General features: G+C 47.0%; 2 protein-coding genes across 7 annotated transcripts; both read left to right on the forward strand.

Moving 5' to 3' along the window:
* Positions 1–4,275: 4,275 nt before the first annotated feature.
* On the forward strand, positions 4,276–19,136 carry Ube2j2 (ubiquitin conjugating enzyme E2 J2). 3 transcript variants are annotated; one of them, XM_051173820.1, is made up of 7 exons: positions 4,278–4,457; positions 9,784–9,914; positions 11,553–11,593; positions 16,361–16,463; positions 16,547–16,685; positions 17,653–17,733; positions 18,499–19,136. In XM_051173820.1, the coding sequence occupies exons 2-7, from the start codon at positions 9,784–9,786 to the stop codon at positions 18,781–18,783; spliced, it is 780 nt and encodes a 259-aa protein (XP_051029777.1). In that variant the 5' UTR covers positions 4,278–4,457; the 3' UTR covers positions 18,784–19,136. The 3 variants fall into 3 exon arrangements, with proteins under 3 accessions (XP_051029779.1, XP_051029777.1, XP_051029778.1); XM_051173821.1 differs by lacking the exon at positions 4,278–4,457 and adding an exon at positions 4,576–4,623; XM_051173822.1 differs by lacking the exon at positions 17,653–17,733 and having other exon boundaries at positions 4,276–4,457.
* Positions 19,137–22,729: 3,593 nt separating this feature from the next.
* Positions 22,730–25,490, forward strand: C1qtnf12 (C1q and TNF related 12). 4 transcript variants are annotated; one of them, XM_051173925.1, is made up of 8 exons: positions 22,733–23,192; positions 23,473–23,586; positions 23,701–23,821; positions 23,937–24,064; positions 24,481–24,589; positions 24,764–24,854; positions 24,983–25,061; positions 25,317–25,482. In XM_051173925.1, the coding sequence occupies exons 1-8, from the start codon at positions 23,058–23,060 to the stop codon at positions 25,413–25,415; spliced, it is 876 nt and encodes a 291-aa protein (XP_051029882.1). In that variant the 5' UTR covers positions 22,733–23,057; the 3' UTR covers positions 25,416–25,482. The 4 variants fall into 4 exon arrangements, with proteins under 4 accessions (XP_051029884.1, XP_051029882.1, XP_051029883.1 ...); XM_051173924.1 differs by having other exon boundaries at positions 22,735–23,192; positions 23,913–24,064; positions 25,317–25,466; XM_051173927.1 differs by lacking the exon at positions 23,473–23,586 and having other exon boundaries at positions 22,730–23,192; positions 25,317–25,490.
* Positions 25,491–26,574: the final 1,084 nt, after the last annotated feature.

Below are 26,574 nucleotides of genomic sequence, written 5' to 3' on the forward strand. Positions count from 1 at the left end.
TTGGTGGCCTCTTTGTTGCCTGGTTCCATGTATTTATGCTGTGCTCCATACGAACAATTCACTTCATGGTGTGTTGCACCTGGACACATAGTGGTGCCAACCAACCCATGCTGGGGGCTACCCCACACAATGTCTGGAGAGACATGCTAGTTCCCTCCTCAGTCTAGCCTATCTAAGAAAATGACCTTCCCTGATTATCATGAAGGGTTCCCCATTCAACCCCAGGAACGGAACGAGCACAGAGAGCAGAGCCTGTGTCAAGCACCCTTAGTACCTTGAAGGTGGGCTCTTCTTGTTCAGGTGCCTCCATTCTGTCTCTGAGAGTGTGGTGGGCAGCTGATACAGTGACAGCTCTAGAAAGTCATAGAACAGGAGGTGACCTGAGGCTGGCTGGAAAGTTTTCTGTTTATAACAGGTCACTGGGAGTAGGCAGGGTGACAGGGGAGGAGCTGAAGTTGGGGAGGCAGTAGTAGGGGGAGTCTAGGGCATCCTCTCTGGCCCAGGGGCTGACTTATTTGAGCTTCCTGGCTCTAGACTGGTGACAGATCTTCTTGGTGTTTCTTCAGAGAGACCATGCATTGACTGCACTAGCCAGGCAGGATCTTGGGTCACCACAGAACAGATATCAAGGTGCTTCATACACTGATTTGGAGATACATCTGCTAGTCTGGTTAGGTACTTCCTCTGGGAGTCAGGGAGATATGTGAGGATGTTTTTCCTGGGTTACCCCCAGATCTTTGGGGCCCTCCCTCAAGTTCTGGCCACACTGGCTCTACTGGTGGGATGTTACCAAGGCCTTGTAGGAGGTTTTTTGTTTTTCTTATTTATTTTTAAATTTATGAGTCAGGCATGGCAGAGTGTAGCAGGCTTTCTTGGATCGCCAGCTCCCAAATCATGACATGGACACTTATGATTAATTATGAAAGCTCGGCCTTAGTTTAGGCTTGTCCCAATAGCTCTTTTTGTTATTTTTGAAGAAAGAGTTTCTCTGTAGCTTTGGAGCTGTAGACCAGGCTGGCCTTGAACTCACAGAGATTCACCTGCCTCTTCCTCCCAGGTGCTGAGATTAAAGATAGTCACCACCGTGCCCCTTTTTTTGTTTTTGTTTTGTTTTTTGTTTTGAATTCCAGACTTTCTTGGTCTTGCAGAAGCTGTTACAACGCTGAGGAGAATATTCTAAATGCTGAGTTGTGGTCAGCTGTTCTTTCTTAAAATTTAACCTCCCCCCCACCAAAAACAAAACAAACAAACAAAATTGGCCAGCAAGAGGTATATCCTGGAGGTAAACCCATTGCAGAAAGATGGCTCCCATCTTTAGGGGTTTGGCTCTGTAGTTCAAGAAGGTGCCAGTTACCCCCTGCTGCTTGTCTTTCTAGCCACCCCTTCTCAACTGTTAAGGCTTTCTAGAGAGAGAGCAGAGCAGAGCGGCCTGAGTCCTGTTGACCAGAAAGTTGAAGGTGTGTCAGGTGAGGTGAGGTCTCTGGTTCTGGCAGAACCTGCTGGCTACATCTGTCCCCATCCCTTCAGATATAAGCTAGATGTGCTCAGGGATTGGGGGGCCCTGAGCTGGGTTCTCTCTGCAACTTCACTATTGTGATGGTTTAGGTATTCATGCTACCCTGGTAGGTATGTTAGTGCTTCATTTTACACAAGGACAAGCGGGTCGGAGAATGGTTATGGCCCAAGCTCTGGTTGTTGTTTGCATTCGTATTGTCTTAGGGTTACTATTTTGTAATGAAGCACCATGAAAAAAGGGTAATTTGGTGAGGAAAGTTGTCTTAGTTAGGATTTCTAGTGCTGTGATGAGATACCATGACTATGGTAATGGCGGTATGCAGGCAAACATGGTGCTGGAGTAGAGGCCAAGATTCTACATCTGGATTGGCAGGCAGTAGGAGAGAGAGAGAGAGAGAGAGAGAGAGAGAGAGAGAGAGAGAGAGAGACACTGGGTCTGGCTTGAATATTTGAAAACCCAAAGTTCACCCCCAGTGATTCCTTCGGTAAAGCTACATCTATCCCAACAAGGACACACCTAATAGTGCCACTCCTTAATGACCAATCATTCAAATATATGAGCCTATGGGGCCATTCCTATTCAAACCACCAAAAAAGGATTTATTTGGCATACATCTCCACATCACTGTTCATTACTGCAGGAAGTCAGGTTAGGAACTCATGCAGGACAGGAACCTGGAGGCAGAAACTAATGTACAAGCCATGGGAGAGTGCAGCTCAATGATTTGCTCCTTCCGGCTTGCTCGGCCTGGTTGCTTTGTTTGTTGAGACAGGGTTTCTCTGTGTAACCATGGCTGTCCTGGACCTCACTCTGTAGACTAGGCTGGCCTGGAATTCAGATCTACCTGCCTCTGTCTCCCCAGTGCTGGGATTAAAGGCAAACATCACCATGCCCAGCATCAGCCTGCTTTCTTAAAGAACCCAGGATTACCAGCCCAGGGGTGACCTCAACCACAATGTCCTAGGCCCTCCCACATCAATCATAAGGTAAGAAAATGCCCTACAGGTTTGCCTACAGCCCAATCTTATGGAGGCATTTTCTCAGTTGAGGTTCTCTCCTTTCAGATGACTTTAGCTTCAAATAGACACAAAAGTAGTCAGCAAGGTATGTTCCAGAGAGCCCATGATTATTTTTCTATGCAGAATGGCCTCTTTTTTTCTAACTTTCCATCCTTTAAATGTGGCTTAATTTGGGTTGGGGGTTTAGCTCAGTGGTAGAGCATTTGCCTAGCAAGTGCAGGGTCCTGGGTTCAGTCCTCAACTCTGGAACAACAATAACAACAAAGACAAATAAGAAACATGACTTAATTTACCTTGATTAGGGACCACAGAGTCTTGGGGAAGGAGGAGGCAAAGGACTCTGTGCTGATGTGTTTTCTGAGTTTGGCAGTTGAAAAAAGCCACTGGTCTCCTAGAGTTAACTTGCCATGGTGGGCTGACGGATAAGACACTCCCTAGGGTTCAGGGGTCAGTCCTGCGGCAGCACCCAGATCACAAGTAAGGTGGGAGGGCTCATCCATCACCTGCTCTGTGAATCAATGGCCACTGCTGGGCTCATGGTGCTCAGAGGCAGTCAGGGTCATGGTGAAGGATGAGAACTTTTAAGTTGAACAGTATATGGTTGGCCAGGCACTGCCAATGACTGCCTCTGTTTTGCAGCCCTGACTTGCATCCCTGGACATCTCAAGCACCAGTTGGTCAAATCTTCGGCTGCTTCTCAAGGAACCAAAGAGGATATGAGACCATCCTAGTCCTTTTGTCCAGATCCCAGTCCTACCTTGCCATGCAAGGTGGGGTCCCAACACTTGCCACATCCAGCTTGGTTTCCTGAGTTCACGAGCAAGTGAAAGGGGAAGGTGCTGGGTCAAGGACATGGGATGTGTGTGTGACATATGTCACCAAAATGAAAACACACTTGAGCATCCCAGGAATGCAAAGTGAGGCAGGAATGTGAGCTTGAGGGACTGGGAAGCCTGAACGTCTATCAGCCTCTCTGCCCAGCTCCTCCAGCTGTCAGGGCTCAAACTAGTAAGTACCTAGAACATCCCCACCGGCAGCCTCCTGTCTCAGCCCCAGCCAGATAGCCTGGCCAAGTGACCAAGCTGTGGCATCTACCCTCCCCAGAGCCAGGAAGGAGGCTGTGGGAGAGGAAAACCCCTCTTAGAGAAATGTCCTTGAGCATAATGGCGGTATTCATGAACTGGATGGAAAGCTTGGTACAGAAACACAGGGACTATTTTTATGAGGACGGCTGTCCTCGGGGCTAGGAGGCTGCCCATTTGATGCACTGTTCACTTGGTTCTTTATGGCTAGAGGGGCAGCGAGGGCAGGATGATGACCTCCAGAGTGGACCTTGGGCCAGAAGGTTGCCTGTGGCAGATGCTAGTGAACTCATGGGTCATCTTTTATCTGGACCCGGCGTCCCGGACTGGCCCGAGATATGGGGGATGGGAATCCTGCAGCCACTTATTGTTGTTGCTGGGGTGCCGGCTAGACAGCATCCTGTCCAGGGAGCGTCCCGGAGGAAAAGAGCAACTAGCTCATTTCTCTGAGACAGAAAGAATCCACATCACCTCCCCCCCCCCCACACACACACCCGGTTACTCTCCAGTGCGCACGCGCCAGCGACACTTCGCGCAACGGCGGGACAGAGGAGCTAGATCCCCGGGGGGCGCCCGGGAGCGGATAGTAGAGCCCTCCACCCAGCTGCCTAGAGAAGTGCCTGCCCTGGCAAGCAGCGCACCGGAAGCGGAAGCGGTGCTGGGCCACCCCTCGGGCGGCCATCTTGGAAGCTGAGCGGCGGTAGCAGCGAAGACGCTGCGGCGGGTGCGGTGGGCTGAGTCCCAGCGCGGGTGCGGCTCACAGAACGGGCCCCACTCTTCCGCACCCTGCTCTGGCCTCGACCACGGCGAACCTGAACGCGGCGGCGGCCTCAGGGAGAGGTGAGCGCTCGCGGGCTGCTCGGGGCCTCGGGCCGCTCGTTCGCCCCGCCGGAGCCGGCCACAGCGGCGGGCGGGGACTCGGGGGACTCCGCACGTCGGGTCCGGCTCCTTAACGTTTCCTGCCTGCCGTGGCCCCCGACCCCGAGCGTCCCTTCGCGGACCAGAGGTCGGTTACTGAGGGCGCTTGGGGTTAGTCCTTTGGGCAGGTTGAGAGGTTTGGTTTTGCCACGCGGCAGAGTCTCCCACGAAGAGGCCTGTTGGTTGGTTGGTTGGTGAACTTGAGATACTTCCAAGGAGTAGTCGGGGTTGGTGAGTCTTGTGTCGCGGGGGAGGCAGCCGTTGAGTGCCCTCTCTCATCGTGACCGGTTAGAACCTCAGACTACTTAATAAGCTCCAACAGAAACGAGCGTGTCCACCGTTATGCCCTTGGATGTAATAGAACACTTGACAGTAGGAGTGGGACTTGGGCCCCCCTCCTCTCCCCCGAACAAGACCCTGCCTGCCCTCAGCGGGAGCCGGGGCGGCGGGTGAGGACGGTGGGGACTTACGTCCACTTTTACTAACCAATGACTTCACCTTTCCGTGTCCATCACTTAGTAGGTAACACAAGTCAAGTTCCCAACATGTTGTTAGATCCACATAGACAACTAGGAAGAGATAAGGCCGTGGTCCATACTAAGCCAACAAGTCCATAACAATAGCTTTTTTTTTTTTTTTTTTTTTTTTTTTTTTTTGGTAAGAGTAGAGTGGTGCAAAGATTTATTCATTCCAGGTGTGTGAAGTGGTAATTTAGTGTCAGGGAAAAGGGGAATTTTAGGATTTTATTTAATCGGAAAGCCCCGTGTATGATCTATAGGCAGAGCTAGGTCTAGGTGCTACAACTTGGATTCATAGTTTGCGCATCATGGTGTTCCTGAAATCAGTGTCAGCTCCACTGTCAGGGGTAGGGGTGTGTGTGTGTGTGTGTGTGTGTGTGTGTGTAAGTGGCGAAGGTAAAACTTCCTGAAAGTCCTGGCTTTGGGTGTGTCATGTACCCTGCTGATCAGTTAGGCCAAGGTCTCATTCCACGTGGTCACCTGACCTGACTACTGGGGTGTGTGTGTGTGTGTGTGTGTGTGTGTGTGAGAGAGAGAGAGAGAGAGAGAGAGAGAGAGAGAGAGAGAGAGAGAGAGAGAGGGGTCCAAAAGGAAAGGAACTACCACCTTGGTGCAGTGATGTGGGACAGAGAAGACTGCTAGTGACTGGCTGCTTCTTGTCACCTACAGTCCCCCAGGAGAATCATGAAAGAAAGTGCTGTTCCGAGTGAGGTAAAGGAGGAACAACTGAATAGTTGAACTGTAAATATGGTTTTATGTCTAAAAACCAGTTTGAGGCTGGGGATGCAGCTTAGTGATATGACACTTGCCCACCATGTGTGAGGCTCTAGGTTAAATTTCCAGTGCAGAAAGGAAAAAAAAAAAAAACCTTAAAGCCAGTCATAGCAGCACATTCCATTAATATCAGCATTTGGGGTGCAGAGGCAGGAGCATCTTTGAGTTTGAGGCCAGTCTGGTCTAAGTGGTAAATTCCAGGACAGTCAGAGCTACATAGTGAGACCTTGTCTAAAAAAAAAAAAAAAAAAAAAAAAGTAAAAGCAAGTATGAGAAGGACCTTTGTTTTGTGACTGACTAGGCAAAATCAGTTTTGGGGTTTTGGTTTTGGTTTTGGTTTTTTTTTTTTTTTTTTTTTTTTTTTTTTTTTTTTTTTTTTTTGTTTTGAGACAGGGTATTGTGTAGCCCTGGTTATTCTGAACCTTACTCTGTAGACCAGGCTGGCCTCAAACTCACACAGATTTGCCTGCCTGTGAATCCCAAGTGCCAAGATTAAAGATATGTTTCACCACACCCGTCTTTTTTTTTTTTTTTAAGACAGGATTTCATGTATTCCAAGCTGTATAGCTTAGGATGGCTTTGAACTTATGATCCTCTGCCTCTACCTATCCACTTCTGGGAGGACAAGTATGCACTACCACAGTCTGTTTATGTGGTGGTGCTGGGAATCAAACCCAGGGCTTCATGCTGGGCAAACACTTAAACCAACTGAGATACATTTTAGCCTGGCACAAGTAACCTTGCTAGTTTCCTGTGTGTGTGTGTGTGTGTGTGTGTGTGTGTGCGCGCGCGTGCGCGTGCACGTGTGTCCACTAATATTGTACATGTTGGAATATTAACTTCAAGGGTGAACAGAAAGAATAAGCCTTGTGGTCCTTGTGAATCATTGGCTATTGCTTTGTTTCTCACTAGGTGCTGGACAGGTTGAGCTCTCTGTCCCACATGGCTTCTGAAGCCAAGAACTTGGGGACAGTGCTTTCTGGAAGCATTTTTTGGCCATGCTGGACAGTAACTTTGTTCCTGGTGTGAGCATTCTTGGAAGAATCAGGCAAAGGCCCTTGATTCTGCCAGAAACGTTCTTGTGCATTATACTTTTAGAACATGGGGGTGGTGATGGTAGTGGTGGTGGAGGTGGTTGTGAAGGAAAAGGAGGCACTTGACCCTAATAGATGTAGCTCAGACCAGGTAGGGAAGGATGTATGTGTATTTCCTACCAGTCCAAATTAGGCTAGGAAGGTTGGGCTTTATTAGGTACTATGAGAACCATGTCTAGATGGGGTGTTTTAAAGGTTTGGCAGAGAAAGAAGCTGTTTCCATTTATCTGCTGTCTTTGGTGGGGAGTGAATGGTTAAACTGCAATGATTTTTAGTGCACACGATCGACTGAAGTGTGAGATCTGAGGCTCCTGGTTGGCAAGAAAATAATGTGTTTCTGCATTATGGTTATTGGGATCGGAAGGAAGTGAGCAAATAATGTGTGGATTAGGGTTCATCCCCCCACTTCCCTAATTGAGCAGCCATGTGGGCACTTTGCTGAGACTGTGCACATGAGAGCTGTGGTGGATACCCTGGCTGAGTTGTCGTCTCTGTAGGGCCTGAGGTTACAGAGTAAGTACATACCAAGCCCTGGTTGTTATGAGGTATCAGTACTGGTAGAGGGGGCAGATGCAGAGGTCTGTGGTGATGGTGTCTACCAAGAAATTAGCCAGATTAGAGGGTTAAAAGTTGTTGACTCTCACATATGTATAAGCAAACGCTGAAGAGAAAGAACATGTGGCTGTCTCAGGGACTAATTCATACAAAGGCTAGGGCAGGGTTGACTTTAGGGTTATCTGGTTAGGGAGCTTAGGATAGGGATTCACAGCTATTGATGTTTGCTGATGTCTGGAGTCATGGTTAAAGTGACCAGACGGCACTATGTGAGACAGGTTAGGGATAGAGCGGCTAAGTAATAATGGTAGGAGAAAAAGGAGGAGGCTGTAATGGGCAAATACGGGTTTCCAGTATCACAAGATAATGGCCATCTGTAACTGCTCATGTCCAGCCTGCTCTGTTACAGCCAAGTTCATCTCCTGCCGTTTTCACTTAAACTTAAATATATTTATTTTTGGTAGTGGGGAGGTGTGTGCCATAGCTTACGCATAGAGGTCAGAGAACAACTTGTAATAGTCATACAGATCCTGGAAATTAAATTCAGGTCATGAGACTTGGCAACAAGTATCTCCACTCAACTATCTCAATCTTACCAGCCTATGGTCTCCTCTCTAATTTGTATATTCTCAAGTGGCCCCTCAATTGTATTTTATGACTAATTGTTTTTATACTTTATTTTTAGTTGTAGAATTTTTTTTTTTTTTTTTTGTTTTTGTCTTAAACCATGAGAAAAGAGAGCAAGTAGGAGCTCTTCTGATATCCGTGGCAGTAGGAACCCTATTCCCTCCACCACTGCCTCCTTGTCTTCTGGATGGAGTATAGCTAAGGGTTCTGAGCCCCTGATTCAGTTCCTTTCTCTTTTGAGACAGAGTCTTACTATGTAGACCGAGGTCTGGCCTCAAACTTAGATTGCCTGCCTCTGCCCCCCCCCCCAAGTGCTGTGATTAAAGATGTGTACCTCCATATTCAGCTGGGCTCTTCTCTTTAAACGTTTTTGTTATATTTTTTGTTTGTGAATGCATGTATGTTTGTGCATGCGTGTGCATGTGTGTGGGCTTGTGTGTGAAGTTCAGAGGACAGTTTGAAGCAGATAGTTCTTTTTCTTCCATTATCTGGGTCCTGAGGATCAAACTCCTTTCAAACTCCTTTCGTCAGTCTTGTCTGGCAAGCACTTTTACCTGCTCACTGAGCTATTTCAAAAGCCCTAGTCCCTTTTCTTCATCATTGTCATATAGTTCCACTCCCTGTATGTACCCTTTACTGCTGCCTTGTGTTGAGGCCCCAGAGTGATCTTCCTAATAGAAGGTCCTGATGACTGTCTTAGTTAGTGTTCGATTGCTGTGAACCATGACCATGGCAACTCTTATAAAGGAAAACATTTACGTGGGGCTGGGTTACAGTTTCAGAGGTTTAGTCCATTACTGTCATGGCAGGAAGCATGGCAGCATTTGGATAGACATGGTGCTGGAGCTGAGAGCTCTACATCTTGATCCACAGGCAGCAGAAGTGAATGCCTATCTGGGCCTAGCTTGAGCATCTGAGACCTTAAAGCCCACAGTGATCCAGTTTCCAACAAAGCCACATCTGCTAATAGTGCCACTCTCGATAGGCGTATAGAGGCCATTCTTATTCAAACCACCACATGTACCTTAAGACTAGGGCCTAATATTCTTGGGATTTTGGAAGTTTGGCTTTGTCTCTCTGGCTAGTTTGTTCTTTGTCCTTCACTGTGTTTGAGCTCTTGCCTGACATGGTGACCAATGTGCTCCCCTAAACATGCCTTCTCCTCTGCCTCCTGTAAGCGTCTAGATCTCTAAAAGTATCACCTCACCTCTTTGCCCCTACTGTTGTTCTTTGTGACCATTGATAAATGTGTAACAGGCTTCCAAGGCAGGAGAAGGCCTGTGGTACTCACTAATGTCTTGTTGTGAAATGTCCATTACTGAGGTGTTGCCGAACAGATTTGTAGAGTTTATCTTTGGAGCTGGTGCAGGCTGGCTTCAGCATGCCTACCCAGATCTCACTTGAATGAACTAATTTGTAATTCTTTGGGAACAGGAATGCAGCTTCATGGTTCTTTCTACCTTGCATCTCTGTTAAATACTTGGTATCATGTTGAATAAAAGAGTGGTGATGGTGGTAGGGATATATAGAAAAAGAGCTGAGGGAAGGACTTGATGCTTGGTGGGCTGCAGAGAGGAGAGCAGAGGTAGTCATCTGCTAAAATTGTTTATAGTAAGGAAAGCATGTATATGTTCTTGTGTTGGTTGTAAATAGAGGTGCTTTTTCTTTTTCTTTAAATAGATGAGCAATAACAGCAATAAGAGAGCTCCAACAACAGCAACACAGAGATTGAAACAGGACTACCTTCGAATTAAGAAAGATCCGGTGCCTTACATCTGTGCGGAGCCCCTCCCTTCAAATATTCTTGAATGGTAAGCTTCTGCATCCCTGCTCACCCTGCATCATAGTCACTCTCTTGTAGGTTCTTTTGTGGTCTATCTGGTGGGCCTGGTCATCACAGAGGCAGTCTGGTAATTCCTCAGCTTCAGATGGACAGAAATCTTGGGTAGTCCTCATTGTAGGCTTTGGGTATGCAAAGCTCTCAGATGTTATTTATGTAAATTAGGGCTAGGCTGCATTTTGCCTCTTGACACTGGGAATTAGCTATATAGCCTGGGAGCATTAGTGGCAAAGTCTTGACACTAACCCTTGATTTGTTTCACGGTAGTTCTTTTGCTGTGTTAAAAGTGTAGAGTCATGAAATTATATGTTCTCTGTGGAAATGCTCATTACCAGCTTTGGTGAGCATTTCTCACTGGGTGGGGTACACATCAGGAGGCAGAGGCAGGTGGATCTCTTGAGTTCCAGGCTAGCCAGTACTGTGTAGTAAGCCCCCCACTCTTTTTTTTTCCCTTTCCTTTTTTTTTTTTTTTTAAAGAAATTTATCTTGCTTTGATGGGTTTGATCTTTTTTAAAAAAAAAAAAAAACCACCAGGTGTAGTGGTGCATGCCTTTAGTCCCAGCACTCAAGAGGCAGAAGCTGGCAGATCTTTTGAGTTCATGACCAGCCTGGTCACAAAGTAAGTTCCAGCCAGGACTGTTACATAGGAAAACCTGTCTCAACAAACAAACAAAACTTTACTACTTTTAGGATTTTCAAAATCTAGAGAAGATTTTCCCAAATTAAAAAATTATTTTGCAGATTGAATGTTGTTGACAGGGGAAATGCACGAGGAGTCTCTTTGGTGGCATTAGAAGTAACCCTGTTCCAGTGATAAAAAATCAGATGTGGTCCCTGGGACATAGTTGCCTGGTATGGGAACAAGTTTCATTGATGGTTTACCTTTGTTGTATGTGGAATTCTTCTTCATGCACTTGTTAGAGTTCTCTAAGTCTACCCTTTGATTTGATTATGTTCTAGGAAGGACTTGCTTGAGATAGAAATTAAAGCAGGTTTTTTTTTTTTTTTTTTTAATTGTATTTATTGTGGGTGCAATGTGCCACCACATATATGTAGAAGCCAGAGGACAATTTTAGGAGTCAATTCTCTTCTTCCACCATTTAATCCTAGGAAATCGAACTCAGGTTGTCAGATTGGTAGTGTGTGCCTTTACCCACTGATTCATCTCTCCAGCTCTCACTTAAGATTTGCTAGACTGAAAAGACCAAAAAAGTAATGAAGGGAAGAGGTAGGTGGAGTGAAGTCCAAAGGAATGCAGAAAGAAGCATCTAGATTCCTGACCCTGGGCGTTTGCTCAAAGCACATGTAGCTCCTCAACAGTGAGCTTGGTCAGCACATGTGGCATGTATGTCACTGAAGAAACTCATCAGACACTTGGTGCCTAGGTTCTGTTTGAGTGGCCATTAGGCACCTTTGCCTGCCACCCACTAAAACACCAAATTCCTAGGAGGGAAGAATTTAGAATGAGCCATGATGTATGTGTCTGTCCCCTTGTTGCTTAGAGTGATGGGTGTTACCCTCAAACAATAGTGTCAGGCCCTTTGTGAGAACTTTAGTTTTAGGGAATTCGTGGTCTACAGATCAAGTAATTTGCTTCTCTCTCTCTTAGGCATTATGTTGTCCGAGGCCCTGAGATGACTCCTTATGAAGGTGAGTAGAAAGAAATATGCATCATAACAGTCTTTCAGAATCTCATCATAGTATTTCTCTGAATTCTAGAAATGTTTGCTCAGTTTAGAATTTCTGGACTGTTAGTAATTACCATCTGCATTTCTCCAGCCTCTTATGTTGGTTGGAGGTGGGGAAAAGGTATTTTTAAAATTTCATTTTATGTGTATGGGTATTTACTTGCCTATATGTCTGTATGCCAGATGTGTGCCTGGTGCCCACAGAAGAGGCTGTCAGATCCTGGAGTTATAGATGATTGTGATCTACCATGTGGGTGCTGGGAATTGAACCTGAATCCTCCTGCTAGAACAGCACGTGCTCTTAACTGCTGAACCATCTTTCTAGCCCAAGGAAAAACAGATAGTAATAAATTGGAATAAACAGTAAAACATTCTTCTGTGTCTAAGGCCAAAGGAAATGTAAAAAAATTTGTGCTAGTTGCAGGCAGATGGACAGAACTAGAAAAACCATCCTGAGTGAGGTAACCCAGACCCAGAAAAACAAATGTAGTATGTGCTCACTCATATCATAAGTGGATAGCAAGCATAAAGCAAAAGATGCCCAGCCTACAATGCACAACCCGAGGGAAGCTAGAACCCTCTTCCAGAAACAGATGGAAGCAGATGCAGAAACCCATAACTAGCCATTGGGCCAAGCTCCTGGAGTGCAATGGAAGTAAGGGAATAGTGATAACATGAACAAAGGAGTCAAGACCATGATGGGCAAACCCACAGAATCATCTGACCTGAGCTAGTGAGAGATTGCTGACCCAGGTCTGACAATGGGGAACCTGCATAAGACTGAACTAGACTCCCTTAATATATGTGACAATGGTGCAGCTGGGACAGTACAAGAGGCCACTGGCAGTGGGTCCAAGATCTAACTCCAGTGCACAAACTGACTTAGTGGAGCCATTCTGTATGGAGAGATACCTTGCTTGGCCTAGACATGGGTATGGAGGGTGGAGAAGTACGTTGATCCTGCCTCAAAGAGATGATGGGACAGACTTAGTAAACGTCCTAGGAGACGCCTTACCCTCTCTGAGGACCAGATGGGGTGGGTAAGTAAGGGTAGTGGGAGGAGAGAAGGGAGGGGGAACTGGGATTGGAATGTTAAAAAAAAAAAAAAAAAAAAAAAAAAAAAAATATATATATATATATATATATATATATATATATATATATATTTTTATCGGTGCTAGGCACTTTTGGTTTTTCGAGACAGGGTTTCTCTTTATAACTATCCTGGCTGTCTTGAAACTCACTTTGTAAACCAGGCTTGCCTCTGATTCTGCTTGCCTCTGCCTTCCAAGTGCTGGGATTAAAAGCACACACCAACACCATCTGGCTTCTCTCTCTCTCTCTCTCTCTCTTCTCTCTTCTCTCTTCTCTCTTCTCTCTCTCTCTCTCTGCTCTCTCACTCTGTCTCTCTCACTTTTTGGCTAGGTATTTATTAGTTGTCAGAATAGTTTTCAAACTAAGTGGAGGCATGCAAGGCTTAGGAAGGATCAGGACCTAACAGGTTCTCACCTCTCTTTTCTGCTTGCTAGTGTTGACTTGGTGTCCTGATCCCTCAGATAACCAGATACTATTAGGGCCCTCAGTGATCTTGACAGATTAGCCCTTGGAATTGTCAGTCAGCAGATTTCTAGGGTCCGATTGGCAATATTGACACCATCTCACAGGCCAGGTGGGCAATCCTCTGCGTCCAACTACCAGGTTTAACTTAAGATGGCACAAACAACAGGTCTTTGCTTATAAGTGGAACACTTCAGAGAGGAGGTTTTAGTGGTTCTGTGAGGCTCTGGGTTCCATCCTCAGCATAAATAAAAGTATTGTTTGGGACATTTGTTTGAGAGCAAAAGGCCAAACCCTTTTGTAGTTGGTTTGGCTGAGACTTCTTTACCAGGTTCTCCTTTGGTCCAGAAATCCCAAGTTTTGGGGTAATTTGTTTTGGATAATGAGTCTTCAGGGGCTGTGGGGGAGGCAAATGTTTGTGCATGTCATGATCATGCTGCTTACAATGCCATACACCAGAAATTTGCTTGAGCCCTACAGCAGCAGAGTGTGGTGAAGTGAGGGAGGCATACAGACTATGTGTCTCAAGGAGCCCTTGAAATTTCTTTTGATCAGTCCGTAATAGATGTGAAAATGGGCTTCCAAACGGTTGGTAAAAATAATAAGAAAACACTGTGTGTTTGGCATGCTTGAACTATTTTGAGTTTTTAGGTTATTTTGGATTTTGGTATTTCTTGTATTTTTGAGACCAGGTTTCTTTATGTATTTTTGGATCCTGTCTTAGAACTTGCTCTCTAGGCTGGTCTTAAACACACAGAAATCAGTCTGTCTGCCTCCCAAGTGCCAAGATTAATGGTGTGAGCCGCCGCCACCTGGCTATTGTTTTTAATTTTTAAATATATTTGTGTGTGTGTGTGTGTGTGTGTTCACACATGTATGTGACATGATGTGTATGCAGGAACTCATAGAGGTGCTGGATTCCTTGTAACTATAGTTTCATACAGTTGTGAGCAGTCATATGGATGCTTAGAAACAAACCCTAGGTCCTCTACAAAAGCAGCAGGTGCCGTTAACTACTGAACCTTCCATCCTGTTTTAAATTTTAAAGTAAATAGTGAACATTCAAACACTGTGTGACCAGAACTCTCCTAGCACTAGCCCAGCCAAGGTTTGTTGACGTGGAATGGGCTGGACACAAGGGGAAAAGAGGGTAGCCCTGAAGGATACGTGATCACTCTGTTGGAGATAACCGGGTCTTGCCAATGCAAACCTGACCTGTCACTGTGCTTCCACCTGGTCCTATTTCTTAACCCATAATTCTAGTGTCTTAGCCACTAATGCTTGTGTCCCTGTCCTTCCATCTCCTTCTCTTCCTTGTAGTTATGTAGGCACTGTCCCTCAGGCTGCCAAAATACTCACCGAACCCTTGTCTTCCCCACTTTACTGCCTCCTCTCAGCTGTCCCTACTCAGTGGGGCGGACTCTCCTTTGGTAGCTGCAGATAACATTCTCTCAGATTCTGTAAGGAATCCTCTAAGTTGTCTTGTCCAAGAGCTTTCCTCAGTCCTCAGTTTTGTATGATGCTGTCCTGAGCTCTGTGAGAGCCCTGTTAATGCTCTTGGGCACACCCAACCTAAGAGTACAAAATTGGCTTCCTATGGAAAGTGTGGTAATAATTTAACACTAATTGATCACTTAATGTTATCTTATTCATATTTTAGGGCTGTTAAGACTTTGAAATTTACATGAAAGGATAAAGGACCTAAAGTAGATTCCAAAAAGAAATTGTTTTGGAAGGAGAATTAAGTAGAGGAGCCACTGTTTACCGTGTATTATGCAGATCTAGCAGTGAGGGACAAACAGTGGTGCATGGAAACAGATTGTGGAGCATAATGTAGAATGTAGAAACAGTTGATGCTGACAAAGCACAAGCCAGAAGGGAAGCATGTCTAGAGTAGCTAGACATCTATGGTTCTGCTGTGTTCTCTGGGTTTCTGTCCCTAGGCTTTGGCCAAGGTTATGATTATGACCCTTCCCTCATAGACTGTTCTCTGTTCTCTTCCTGTGTTCCATGGCAAGAACTGACTTTGATTGCAGGAGAGAGGGTCTGTCTTGCTGTGATTATTTTGGTAAAAGTATTCCTTTGGGACATCTTCATGTTTTGAGGGTAAGAACCATGACTACCCACAAACACTGAGTGTTCTTTGTAATTTAACCTGTCTGGAAAGTAGGGATAGCGATCAGTGGTAGTGTGTTTGCTTAGCATGTGCAAGGCCCTAGGTCTAATCCCCCAGCAATTAATAAATAATGTGTATTTATACACAAAGAATCACACTTTAGTGTGGGTTGGGGTGTGCACATGCATGTGCTGGTGGTCCACACTTAACATGAGGAAGCTAGAGGAGAGTCATGTCTCTCTGTTCTATTAAGGCACTCTCCATGAACCTGGAGCTCTTATTTTTCTGCTAGACTAGCAGCCAATAGGCCCTAGCAATATATCCGTCTCCATCACTCTCATTGTTAGAGTTGTGGGCATTGGTAGGACCATCTTGTTATGAGTGGGTTCTAGAATCCAAACTCTGATCTTTATGCTTGCATAGCAGGCTCTTAACTATTAACTCATCTCTCCAGCCTTCATTTATGTATTCTTTGGTGCAGCTAGTTAACTGATGTCCAGTAACTTGCTGTTTTCTTACCTAATTTGCACTGTTACGTGGCATGTAAATTCCTCTTCCACCCAGCTCATGCCTGACATTCATTCATGTGACCCTTTTCTTTGAAATGCAAGTGAATGTTTCCTAATTTTTTCTCCTTGTAGACAAATGCTGGTGCTAGGAATGTATTTGCTAGGAACCAAATGAAGTAGTGGAGGAGCCTGGGACTCCTTGCAAGTTCTCTTCTGACCACTCAGTTCTCAGTAAGGGAGGAACATGAAGAGTCTGGGGAGAGAAGGGGTGTTCTCCAGCTAGAGTGGGCAGGTGATAGTTATAGACTCGTGCAGGCATAGTTGTAATAAATAGATGGAGAGTCAGAAGCTGGGGGACAGGCTGAGATGTTGGAGTATCATGAACCCTGGTAAATAAAGTCAGTAGTGGGTTGAGCCTGCGAGCCAGCATAGAGATGGCAGTGGGTTACCATGGGAGCCATGGAAACTGGGTAAGGTTGGTGAGAGTTGAGAAGCAGTCACACTGGATGTTGACAAGGCTAATAAGACTGTTTTTCTTTGTATATAGGTGGCTATTATCATGGAAAACTAATTTTTCCCAGAGAATTTCCATTTAAGCCTCCTAGTATTTACATGATAACCCCCAATGGGAGGTTTAAGTGCAACACAAGGTAAGCTTCCAGGTAGTGAAATGTTCTAAGTTGTCTGTGGTCATGGGAATACATTCTTACTCACAAAAATCACTTTCTTTCAGGCTGTGTCTCTCCATCACAGATTTCCACCCAGACACATGGAATCCAGCGTGGTCTGTCTCCACCATTCTAACAGGACTTCTGAGCTTCATGGTGGAGAAGGGCCCCACCCTGGGCAGCATAGAGACATCGGACTTCACGGTGAGGTGTGGCAGCGCCTTGCCCGAGGCCTTGCAACATTGTGGCCTCCAACCTCTCATCCTGGGCTGATTGTGCCCTATTCCTGGCCACATTGTAGAAATCTCTGCTTTGGCTGCCTCAGAACATGGCCCTTGGCTCACTGCCCATCTCTGTCTCCAACTCTGCTTTTGTCCTTGCTAAGCATCACTGACACTCCTGTGCTCCTCAGGAGACTTTGTAAGGCTTGAGAAGGAGATGTACATCTGTTCATGCTTGTTTTAGGTCTCTAATGTTTAGATAATAGGAATCATGTTTAATGTTAATTGATAACAAAAACATAAATAAGTCTTCATAAGACTAATTTTTGAGAAGAGAAAGCATTTTAGGTGTTTTCTATAATCCTTGACTCTATAGGAGTCTGTTTTGAGATTTTGTTTTGCCAAATATTAAGGTCTCATTATTAGCATAGGGTGTTCTTGAGCTCATTATGTAGGGCAGGCTGACATTGAATCTGTGGTGATCCTCTTACCTCAGCTTCCTGAATTATGGGTTTACAGGTGTGCACCACCACATCTGTCTCTTTAAGAGTTTTTGTTTTGATTTTGGGTTTTTCGAGACAGAATTTCTCTGTGTAACTATTTGGCTGTCCTGGAACTCCCTTTGTAGTCCAGGCTGGCCTTGAACTCACAGAGATCCACCTGCTTCTGCCTCCCAATTGCTAAGATTAAAGGTATGCACTGCCCAGCAAGATTTTTTTTTTTTTTTTTTTTTTAATTAAAAATTAACTGGGTGGTAGTGGCACACACCTTTAATCCCAGCTTATGTGAGACAGAGGCATGTAGATCTCTGGGTTTGAGGACAGCCTCGTCTACTGAGGGAGTTCCAGGACAGCCAGGACTACACAGCGAAACTCTGCATCAAAAAACAGAACAACAACAACAACAAAAACTAGCTTTCTGGCTGATATTTCCCTTCTCTTTCTTCCTAGAAAAGACAGCTGGCAGCACAGAGTTTAGTGTTTAATTTAAAAGATAAAGTCTTTTGTGAATTATTTCCTGAAGTTGTGGAGGTAAGAAAGCAAAAGTTGGAACTCAGTTTTGTCTTCCCATATGTTAAAACCCTTTCAGGTTTACTTGTTTCCAAATAGAAACTGTGTTTGTGTACCCACTACTGTGTTCCCATAGATGTTGTAGAGGGCTTGCAGGCCCTCCATAGTGCTGCAGGACATAGGGGTCTGTGCTGGCTATGCTCCAGGTGTACACATTATTGAGTGACAGAACTGGCTCTTCTCCAGGACCCTACAGTGCAGGAAAGACAGCCCAGGGATTGGGGAGACCCTGAGGGACATGTACAAGTATTAAGGACTGAGTCTGTCCCAGTAGAGGTATGGAACTTGCCAATCAGTGGCCATTCCTCAAGTGTTCCACCAGCAGTGGCTAGGAAGTACATCAGTTGCTTCTTAATAGCAAGGGCTGGGTATGTACTATGCCATGTGGCAATAAGTGTTCCCTGGTATGGGCTGTAGTTGAGACCATGGCAATGAGCAGAAGCACCTGACTGGACAGTGGTGTGATATTTCATGGTTCATTGTTACTCAGAATTGCTGCTACCTGGTTCAGGCACAGAGTAATAATTTTGAAAGCCTTGTTTGTTTGGTTTCTTCACCTGTAAAGTGGGAGGGATTAAAAGCTATCCTCTCTTGGGTTAGGGTCTGCTGCAGGGGAATGGAGAACTGTGATCTGGGTGGTAGCTCTGGGTTTGTAAAAACTCGAGTGCTGTTCCCGGAAGAGCAGGTTTGTTAAGACAACTGAGGGTTCTTGTGTTTTTCTCTCAGGAAATTAAACAGAAACAGAAAGCACAAGATGAACTAAGTAGCAGGCCCCAGAACCTTCCCTTGCCAGACGTGGTTCCTGATGGGGAGATGCACCGTGGCCAGAATGGGCTCCAGCTCCTCAATGGGCATGCCCCTGCTGCCGGCCCGAACCTCGCTGGGCTCCCACAGGCCAACAGGCATCATGGACTCCTGGGCGGCGCTTTGGCGAACTTGTTTGTTATAGTTGGGTTTGCAGCCTTTGCCTACACTGTCAAGTATGTGCTGAGAAGCATAGCACAGGAGTGAGACTCAAGAGTCGCCGCAATCCATAGTTGCTGCTGAGGGACACGGGCCAGAGCGTCATGCAGGCGGGATGGACATGCTGCTAAGCACAGGAAGGCCTGCTGGACTCCTGGGATTTACTTTTTAAAAACCTTAAAAAGAAAGCAAAAACCAAAATGTGTGATTTGGAGGAGATTGGAGAGTCTTAACTCCCTCTTGAGGCTGGTGTGGACAAGGGCCACTCACGCTTTGGTTTTATTGCTTACTCCTGTGTTGTCTTTTGGACTGTTTAGTAAACCTGGTTTATTTGTTTTTGTTTTTTTTCCATTTTATTAGATTTGGTCACTTAAAAATATAAAACTTTAATGCATATCAAATAGTACTCTTGTGTGTTCTTAGTGGAGGAGCTGAAGGCTTCATAGTGGGGCTAAGTGAGCTGGGGGTCTAGGAGAGGAGCGGATTGTAAAACTGCTTCTGAATGAGAGAGAGAGAGAGTACTTATAGAAAGCGCTTGTCCTATTCTTGCTAAGGTAGAAGAGTCAACTTGCTCTCTGACCACAAACAGTGGCTGAAGACTACAGTGAAGTCTTGGCGGTTTGGTCCTGGTATTGCCATCAACCTTAATACCCACTCCTCCTTTCAGCTCCTTTGAGTGATGGAGAAGTAGGATCTCTGAGTGCCTAGTGAGCCTTTCTTTGAATTCCTTGTGTCTGGTTGGCCAGAAGCCTATATTCCTCCTATATTGGTAGACAGTGGAGAACTCAAGTCCCCAAGGACTGGGCTTAACATATTGAGGCTTCTGTAAGTTCTCTTAACATCATTTTTAGGTGACCTGTGTTAGATGCTGATTTCTACAGATCATGGAAAGGAAACTGCCCAGAAAACACATCAGATATAAGTTTCTAAGCTGGCAAGTTCTCAGTTTTTAGATGCTGGACTCCTTTGTGACCAACATCTTACCTTTTTAGTGTTTGTGTTTAATGTATCTGCAGTAATTGTTTGGGAAAGCTGACATCTGTAGGGCCCCAGGTAGAGGCAGTGACATCGTCTATGTTGGACATTAGTCATCACAGGGGACCCAAAGAGGCCCCTAAACCAACTTCATTTCAGAGATGGTAAAGCTGAAGTGCGACCTGTCTGATAATTTTGGTTTAGCTCTGTAAATTACAGTTAGTATATAGCCTCTCCTGAAAAGGCTTTAGTTATACACCCTCTTTCTTAAATGCCACACTGTCTGTGTTAATGTCCTCTGGAAGGCTGTGAGCAAGTCATGCCTGGCTTGGGGGAAGGGTATGTTGCTGTTGCCAAAAGGTGGCATGATTACCCATGGCTGGGCCTAGACCTGTGAAGCCTGCAGCTATAGGCCGAGATGTGTCTGTGCATGGCATGGTGGCAGTGGGTGGAACCCTAGAGACTGGATCTTTTAGTATTAGACATCAGTTCTTCCTGGTCCAGGAACACTCGGTTGCTCTTTGGTAACTGTTAAGTGTCGAGTCCAATGTCTCCTTGTTTCCTGAAGTTCTTATAAGACAGAACATTGGTTTACTCAACATTCGTGTTCTCTGTATGTGATATCTCAACTCTTTTATTTGTTTTTGTTTTTTTGAGATGGGTTTTCTTTGGGTAGTGCTGGCTGCCCTGGAATTCACTCTGTAGACCAGACTGTCCTCAAGCTCAGAAATCCGCTTGTCTCTGCCTCCCAAGAGCTGAGATTCATGGCCTGCACTGCCGCTGTTTGGCTGAAATTCTTGGCAGCCCAGAATCAAAGAAAAATCTTATAGAGTGCTGGTTCTTAAAGTAGAAGTAAAAAGTTAACCTGCCCTCTGACCACAAGGTGTCGCACTTAGTGTAGTAACTGAAGACTTCTGGTAGGTCAGCTCCAATACTACGAATGCTCCTCTTCCAGCTTCGCTGCAGGACCCTGTATCCACAGTGTGTTGCCTGCACTGACCCCAAATAAAAGATGACCTTCATTCCATTGGATCAAACATGTTTGTGTGTTGCCCTTCTTGGGAGAAGTCACTGGTGGGGCCAGTTGGGTTACCCTGGATTGCCTTCCATCAGGTCTTCCTTGTACAGGTGGAAAGCCTCTCACAAAGCTCATATTCCTTGGAAGGAAACATCTTAGCTCCGCGACCTCTCATTCCTCTCCTGAGGGGGGGAAAAAAACAAAACAAAATAACTCTCCAGCAGCCTTTGGAACTGTTTTATATAGGGCCTCATATAGCTCAGGCTGGCCTAAACTTTCTATGTAGCAGAGGCTGGCCTCCTAGGTGTTAGCCTTTGGGAATTTCATCTTAGAATGGGTAAGAGGGAGAAACATTTTGTATAGTGAGCTAATAGGTTTCTGCCAAGCTTGTTTTCTCTGGCTCTGGGGGATGAGAGCCAGAAGTTGGACCTGATCCTCCTGGGGGTTGCCTTGGTCATCCTGGTCAGGGTTCTCGTGAACCAAAGCAGAATCCTTTTGGTTGTTTTCCAAGTTGTTTGTGGCAGGGGGATGTTAAAGCTGAAAAACTAGTTAACTTGAGTCCATCCTCAACCATAAAATGAGATCCTCACTTCCTCCTAGCCTACCTGCTTATAAACTGCCAGCAAGGTAGAGCCTGGGGGAATCCCATTACCAGTCACATGAAGAAAAGGTTAGGCCACTAGGATATAGGTAGACCAGAAGAGCAGGGTGCTGCATCTGTGATGAGGGTGTCTCTATGCTGAGGCACTTATCTCCTCCCAACCCTGAGCTTTGAACTCCAGGCATAGAGGCTGTGTTTCTTGGAATACATGTATGTATTAGGTACAGGTCACTGCCAGGGATCAAATGCTTGTACTTCCTTATCATCTAGAGTAGCCTCACCAGGAAACAAGGACCAAAGGCACTTCTGAGGGCTTGAGGCGTTACCATATGTGTGAAACACTTCAAGATTAACCTCTGCTGTTCCTGGAGGTGACAGTTTGTCTGGGAACCAGGACGGGCATGTCCTTTGCGTTCTCTCCCACCCCAGCTTTGTTAGGGTTCTCTGCCTGGGTGTGACCTGGAGCTGGGTTTGCTTGCTTGGCCACCTTTTACTCTTTGGTGTGTGAGTTGAGGGGGCTCTATTCTAGAACATTCTGTTTACCAGGAACCAAATCTACTGGAACCAACGTGTATTGGGGGATGCAGTTCCCGTTTCTTTATAGAGCAGTTAGAACCACTGGCTCGCTGTTCGTAGCCACAGCTTTTACCAGTTGGAGGTCATCTGGCTATTGGGAATCCTGGCCCTGTCTCACAAGGGCCACTACCTCGTAGTCACTGAGGCCAAGGTACTCATTGGCTTGGCGTAGCCTCAGCTAACTGACTTGCAGCCTGAAGGTGATTCAGAAGATCCCTTTTCTCTGGGCACCTGCCCCTGTGTCACAAATACCGGAGGGGGAAATTCCACTGGCTAGAGATGAACAGGCTCCCTCCCTTGCAGTGTGGCCTGGGCCTGTGCTAACTTATTAGGAGATAGGCCTAGGGGACTGCTAGTGGGAAGGCAGATGGTAGAAGTTAGCCCTGTGACTGGTGTAGAGTCAAGATAGACCACCAGCCTCTCCTTGCTGTAACTTAGCAGAGGTCAGCCTGGTGGGCCTCATGTAAGTAAGGAGGGATCACTGGCTGGGATGGGCAGGCAAGCAGGTGATGGAGATGTTCTAGTTTTCCAGTGCTATTGGGGTGGGGGAGCGGTTTAAGGTAGAGGCTGCCTCTGGGCTTGAATGAAGTGTGTGGGAAGTTCTGGGAGATTTGTAGACAGGTTCCTAAAGTGAATGAGTCACTTGAGATTCACTGCCCCGAAGGTGTGGGTATGAAAGATGCCACAGAGTTGATGTTGACAGCACCTCCACCCCCAGCTTAACTAAGTAGGAACCCTGCTGAGAAGAGGCCAGGGACTGCTTGTGCAGGGGAGGTTCAGTCCAGCTCCTCCCTACTTCTTAAGAAGAGGTGATCACTGGTCATAGGGTCCCACCCCTGCCCTGCCCCTCCTACCTTCCAGGCAGTAGATGAGCCCTGTGTAAACCCTCCCCTTAGAACCTGAGAGGCTTAGGAAGGAGGGAGGGCTGTTTGGTGGTGGGGCACCGGCCAAGGGTATTTACTATGCAGGAGGGGAGGCCAGTGGAGACAGTAGCTCTCAGCTGTGCTCTGGCTCATCCTGCAGACATGCACCAGCGGCAACCGGGCTCGTCTCTGGGCCTCGCCCCCGCGCAGGGGCTTTGAATGCAGCCGCCCCCATGAGAACACTGGCCCGGGGTTCCAAGCCTAAGCCTCTGTCTGTGGAGACTGAGCTATGTGGGCCTGGGCCTGGGCCACAGCAGCCCTCCTCTGGCTACAGACTACAGGAGTGGGGGCACGGCTGGCCGTTCATGTGGAGTCCCCTAATATTACCATACCCAACCACAAGAGATTGCCAGGCTCCTTCAAGGTAGGCACAGGCTGGGGCGCATGTGGGTGTGCAGCTCTGAGTACAGCTCCAGAGCTCAGACTGACCCCCTACCTACCTCAGCAGCTCCGCTCCCCTTCTTCCTGGGGAAGAACCTGAGCACTGCCTGAGACCTTGACCACTGGTCCTGGCTTAGAGGGCCTGGCCTGTGGGGAGCCTCCCTCTGCCATGCCTGGTGGGGCTACAGTTCACTCTTTGAAGGACCAGCATGCTTTTCAGCAATCTGAAGCCTTGCACTAGCCTTGCTTCTCTGGCTTTTAAGCCACCAGAGGCCTCTGGACCTGAGCTCTCAGATGCCCACATGACATGGCTGAACTTTGTCCGCCGGCCAGATGATGGGGCCTCTAGAAAACGGTGCCGTGGCCGGGCTAAGTCGGTAAGCCCCTGAGCTGTTGTGGAACCAGCCCTTATGGGCTCCTTTCAGGTTCTAAGCCCAGGGAGGTGGTGGCCTGGGGTCCTACTTAGATTCACTTTCTTTTACCTCTTGTAGCGAGGCCTCTCGGGTCTCCCAGGGCCCCCGGGACCTCCTGGCCCTCCTGGCCCTCCTGGTTCCCCTGGTATGGAAGTCACCCCAGAGGCCTTGCTGCAGGAATTTCAGGAGATGTTGAAAGGTAAGACTACCCTGCACCCAACCTCTTTCAGAAGCCTAGGAGGCTCTTTCAGGGCTAGAAGGGGCCTGACCCAAAGTGGCCCTCCCCACAGAGGCCACGAAACTTCGATTCTCAGGGCTACCAGATACATTGTCACCCCAGGAACCCAGCCAGCGGCTGGTGGTTGAGGCCTTCCACTGCCGCTTGAAAGGCCCTGTGCTAGTGGACAAGAAGACATTGGTGGAACTACAAGGATTCCAGGCCGTGAGTCGGGACCCGAGCCAAAAAAGTCCTTTTATCTCAGGGGCTTATATACCAAAGGCACAGGATGCAGGGGTGGGCACCTACTGGCAAGATGGGCCCCCAGACACCACTGGACAGCTGCTGGACACATGCCTGTATTGGTTCCTAGAGATACTATTGTAGAGGATAAGGGCCAGCCTTTCTAAGACAAAAGTGGGGCCTAGAGTTGCCATTCCCGATGATAGCTTTCAGGGTCCTGTCCACCTGTTGGAGCCTGGAACTTTTGCTCTAAGGTCCACATGGGTGTAGACACACAGGTCAGCCCTGTCCTTTACACAAAGACAATGAGGTCCAGGAAAGACCTGTTTGGGGTTGAGCTGTACGTACATGGTAAGGGTCCAGGCCCTGAAATCCAGCTAGCCACCTAATCTCCACAGCCTGCTGCCCAAGGTGCCTTTGTGCGGGGATCTGGCCTGAGCCTGCCCTTGGGCAGATTCACAGCTCCAGTCTCTGCCATCTTCCAGTTTTCTGCCAGCCTGCACGTGGGTGAGCCAGCCTGTATGTTGTAGTATGGGTGGTGGGTAGGTTATCCCTTGAAGGTGGGTGTTTCAGAGGTACCACCCTACTCTGCTTGGGGCCAGCCACCCTCAGCCCTGACAGACAGTTGAGCCTGTTGTAGGCCATGTCCTGAAGTCCCCTTACCTGCTGCTCTCTCCATAGACCGAAGTGAACTGCAGGGCAGAGGCCGGTTGCGTACCAGGGACACTGTTCGTGTCCTCATTTGTATTGAGTCCCTGTGCCATCACCACACGTGAGTGAGTCCCGCTGCCCACCCAGTTCTCTGGGATCTGTCCTTGGACTGAGATCACAGGTAGCCTCCCTGAGGGGTGTCTGGGTACCATGGGCCTCTACACTGTTGCTTTGTGGTGCTATTCCCAGGTCCTTGGAGGCTGTATCAGGCCTGGAGAGCAACAGCAGGGTCTTCACAGTGCAGGTTCAGGGGCTGCTGCAGCTACAGGTAAGGGTATAGGCCCAGGGAACAGGTGGGTGGGCCTCTAGCCTGGGAGGGCCTTATAGCCTAGTGCAAGTAGGTGGTCAGGACCTCTGAACCCTTATGCCTAGGAGGATGCTGCTTGGTTAGGACGATTTTAGATCTGTATGGATGGTGTTTCAACTGTTAGGCAGTATTGGCTTCAAATGCCATCCCTGTGGGGTGGGTGGACTTCTGGGCTGGGGCCACCCACTGGTGATGATGCCCACTGTAATGTTTCAGTCTGGACAGTATGTCTCCGTGTTCGTGGACAACAGTTCTGGAGCAGTTCTCACCATCCAGAACAGCTCCAGTTTCTCCGGACTGCTCTTGGGTACATAGGGGAGCCGAAGAGATGATGATTGAGGAGCCAACACCTTGCCTCTTAGAGGATCTGCAAAGGACTACTCCCCAGTTAACAGCTGTCATAGCAATAAAGATCTCCAGATTTCTCCATCACTCTTGGGTGCTGTCTGGTTATTGTGTTGGTAGACGCGGTAATTGAGTAGTCAAGATATGAACAGGAGATGTACAGCCAACAGAAGACTGTTCACATATGATCCCAGAGCAGACTGTAGCCACAAAGAGGGACCAGAGTGAAATCCCCTCACCAGGTATGCAGTCAGACTTCCAGCCAGTTAGGGGAGGAGCAGGAAAGCCAGCAAAACTTTTCCATGGGCTAGGGACTGAGGTGATCCTAAGGCAGAGACAGGTGGATCTCCAAGTTCAAGGCCAGCCTGGTCTACACAGTAAGTTCCAGTTCAGCCTGTCTCGAAAAACAAAACAAAGCAAAAATCCAAAGTCTCTTTTTTAAAAAGTTCAAAATTTCTCTAAAATAGCCAAGACCTCATAATTGTGGGTTTCTATTATAAAAAAGAAAGTTAAATACTTTATTATTTCAAGAGGAAAGAACTAAGGTACAGTCACAATCAAAGAAAGAGTATAAAAAGTTTGGTGTCCCATGTCTGGGATCCACTCACGTTCTTTTGCAGAGGCAGGCCCCACTTCTGATTTTGCCATCCATAGCACATGCAGCTTGCTTATAGGCTTAGGCTGGCTCCCACACCTGTGCTGTCCTTAGTGCTTATCATCCTATGGTACTGGCATCTCCAGATGCTGAATTTCTGCTGCAGTTGGGCTGCACCACTATTAGCAGCCTCTCCTGGACTCTCTTTAGGGAGCTGCATGTTCTAATCCTCAACTCCTATGACCCCTTCAGTCCTAGAGCTTTTACTACAACTGAGGCTACATCTTCACCAATGGCCTCTCCTGGCCCTTCAAAGTGCCTGCCTCAGCTGCTGTTCATGACCCTTCATGCCTTAAACCTGGGGAAATTTACATATTACCAAGCTCAGCTGCTGTCCTTGGCTGCTTCTGGATCACAGCTGTGTGCTGACCCTGCCAAAAGATTTTCCTTTTGGCAGGGTCTCTTTCTAATAACAATGGGTCTCTTTCTAATAACAACGGGTCTTTAGCCCCAGCTGACCTGTATTAATTATCC

This window comes from Phodopus roborovskii, unplaced genomic scaffold, assembly GCF_943737965.1.
Source record: "Phodopus roborovskii unplaced genomic scaffold, PHOROB, whole genome shotgun sequence".
Lineage (NCBI taxonomy): Eukaryota > Metazoa > Chordata > Mammalia > Rodentia > Cricetidae > Phodopus > Phodopus roborovskii.

What these genes read in the sequence shown, in the direction of transcription:
- Ube2j2 (XM_051173820.1), top strand. Translation starts at nt 9,784, where the DNA reads ATGAGCAATAACAGCAATAAGAGAGCTCCAACAACAGCAACACAGAGA. An exon ending in CCTTCAAATATTCTTGAATG is followed by an intron (nt 9,915 to 11,552) that starts GTAAGCTTCTGC and finishes TCTCTCTCTTAG; the next exon opens with GCATTATGTTGTCCGAGGCC. An exon ending in TAGAGACATCGGACTTCACG is followed by an intron (nt 16,686 to 17,652) that starts GTGAGGTGTGGC and finishes CTTTCTTCCTAG; the next exon opens with AAAAGACAGCTGGCAGCACA.
- C1qtnf12 (XM_051173924.1), top strand. Translation starts at nt 23,058, where the DNA reads ATGTGGGCCTGGGCCTGGGCCACAGCAGCCCTCCTCTGGCTACAGACT. An exon ending in ATTTCAGGAGATGTTGAAAG is followed by an intron (nt 23,822 to 23,912) that starts GTAAGACTACCC and finishes CCCTCCCCACAG; the next exon opens with AGGCCACGAAACTTCGATTC. An exon ending in TCCCTGTGCCATCACCACAC is followed by an intron (nt 24,855 to 24,982) that starts GTGAGTGAGTCC and finishes TGCTATTCCCAG; the next exon opens with GTCCTTGGAGGCTGTATCAG.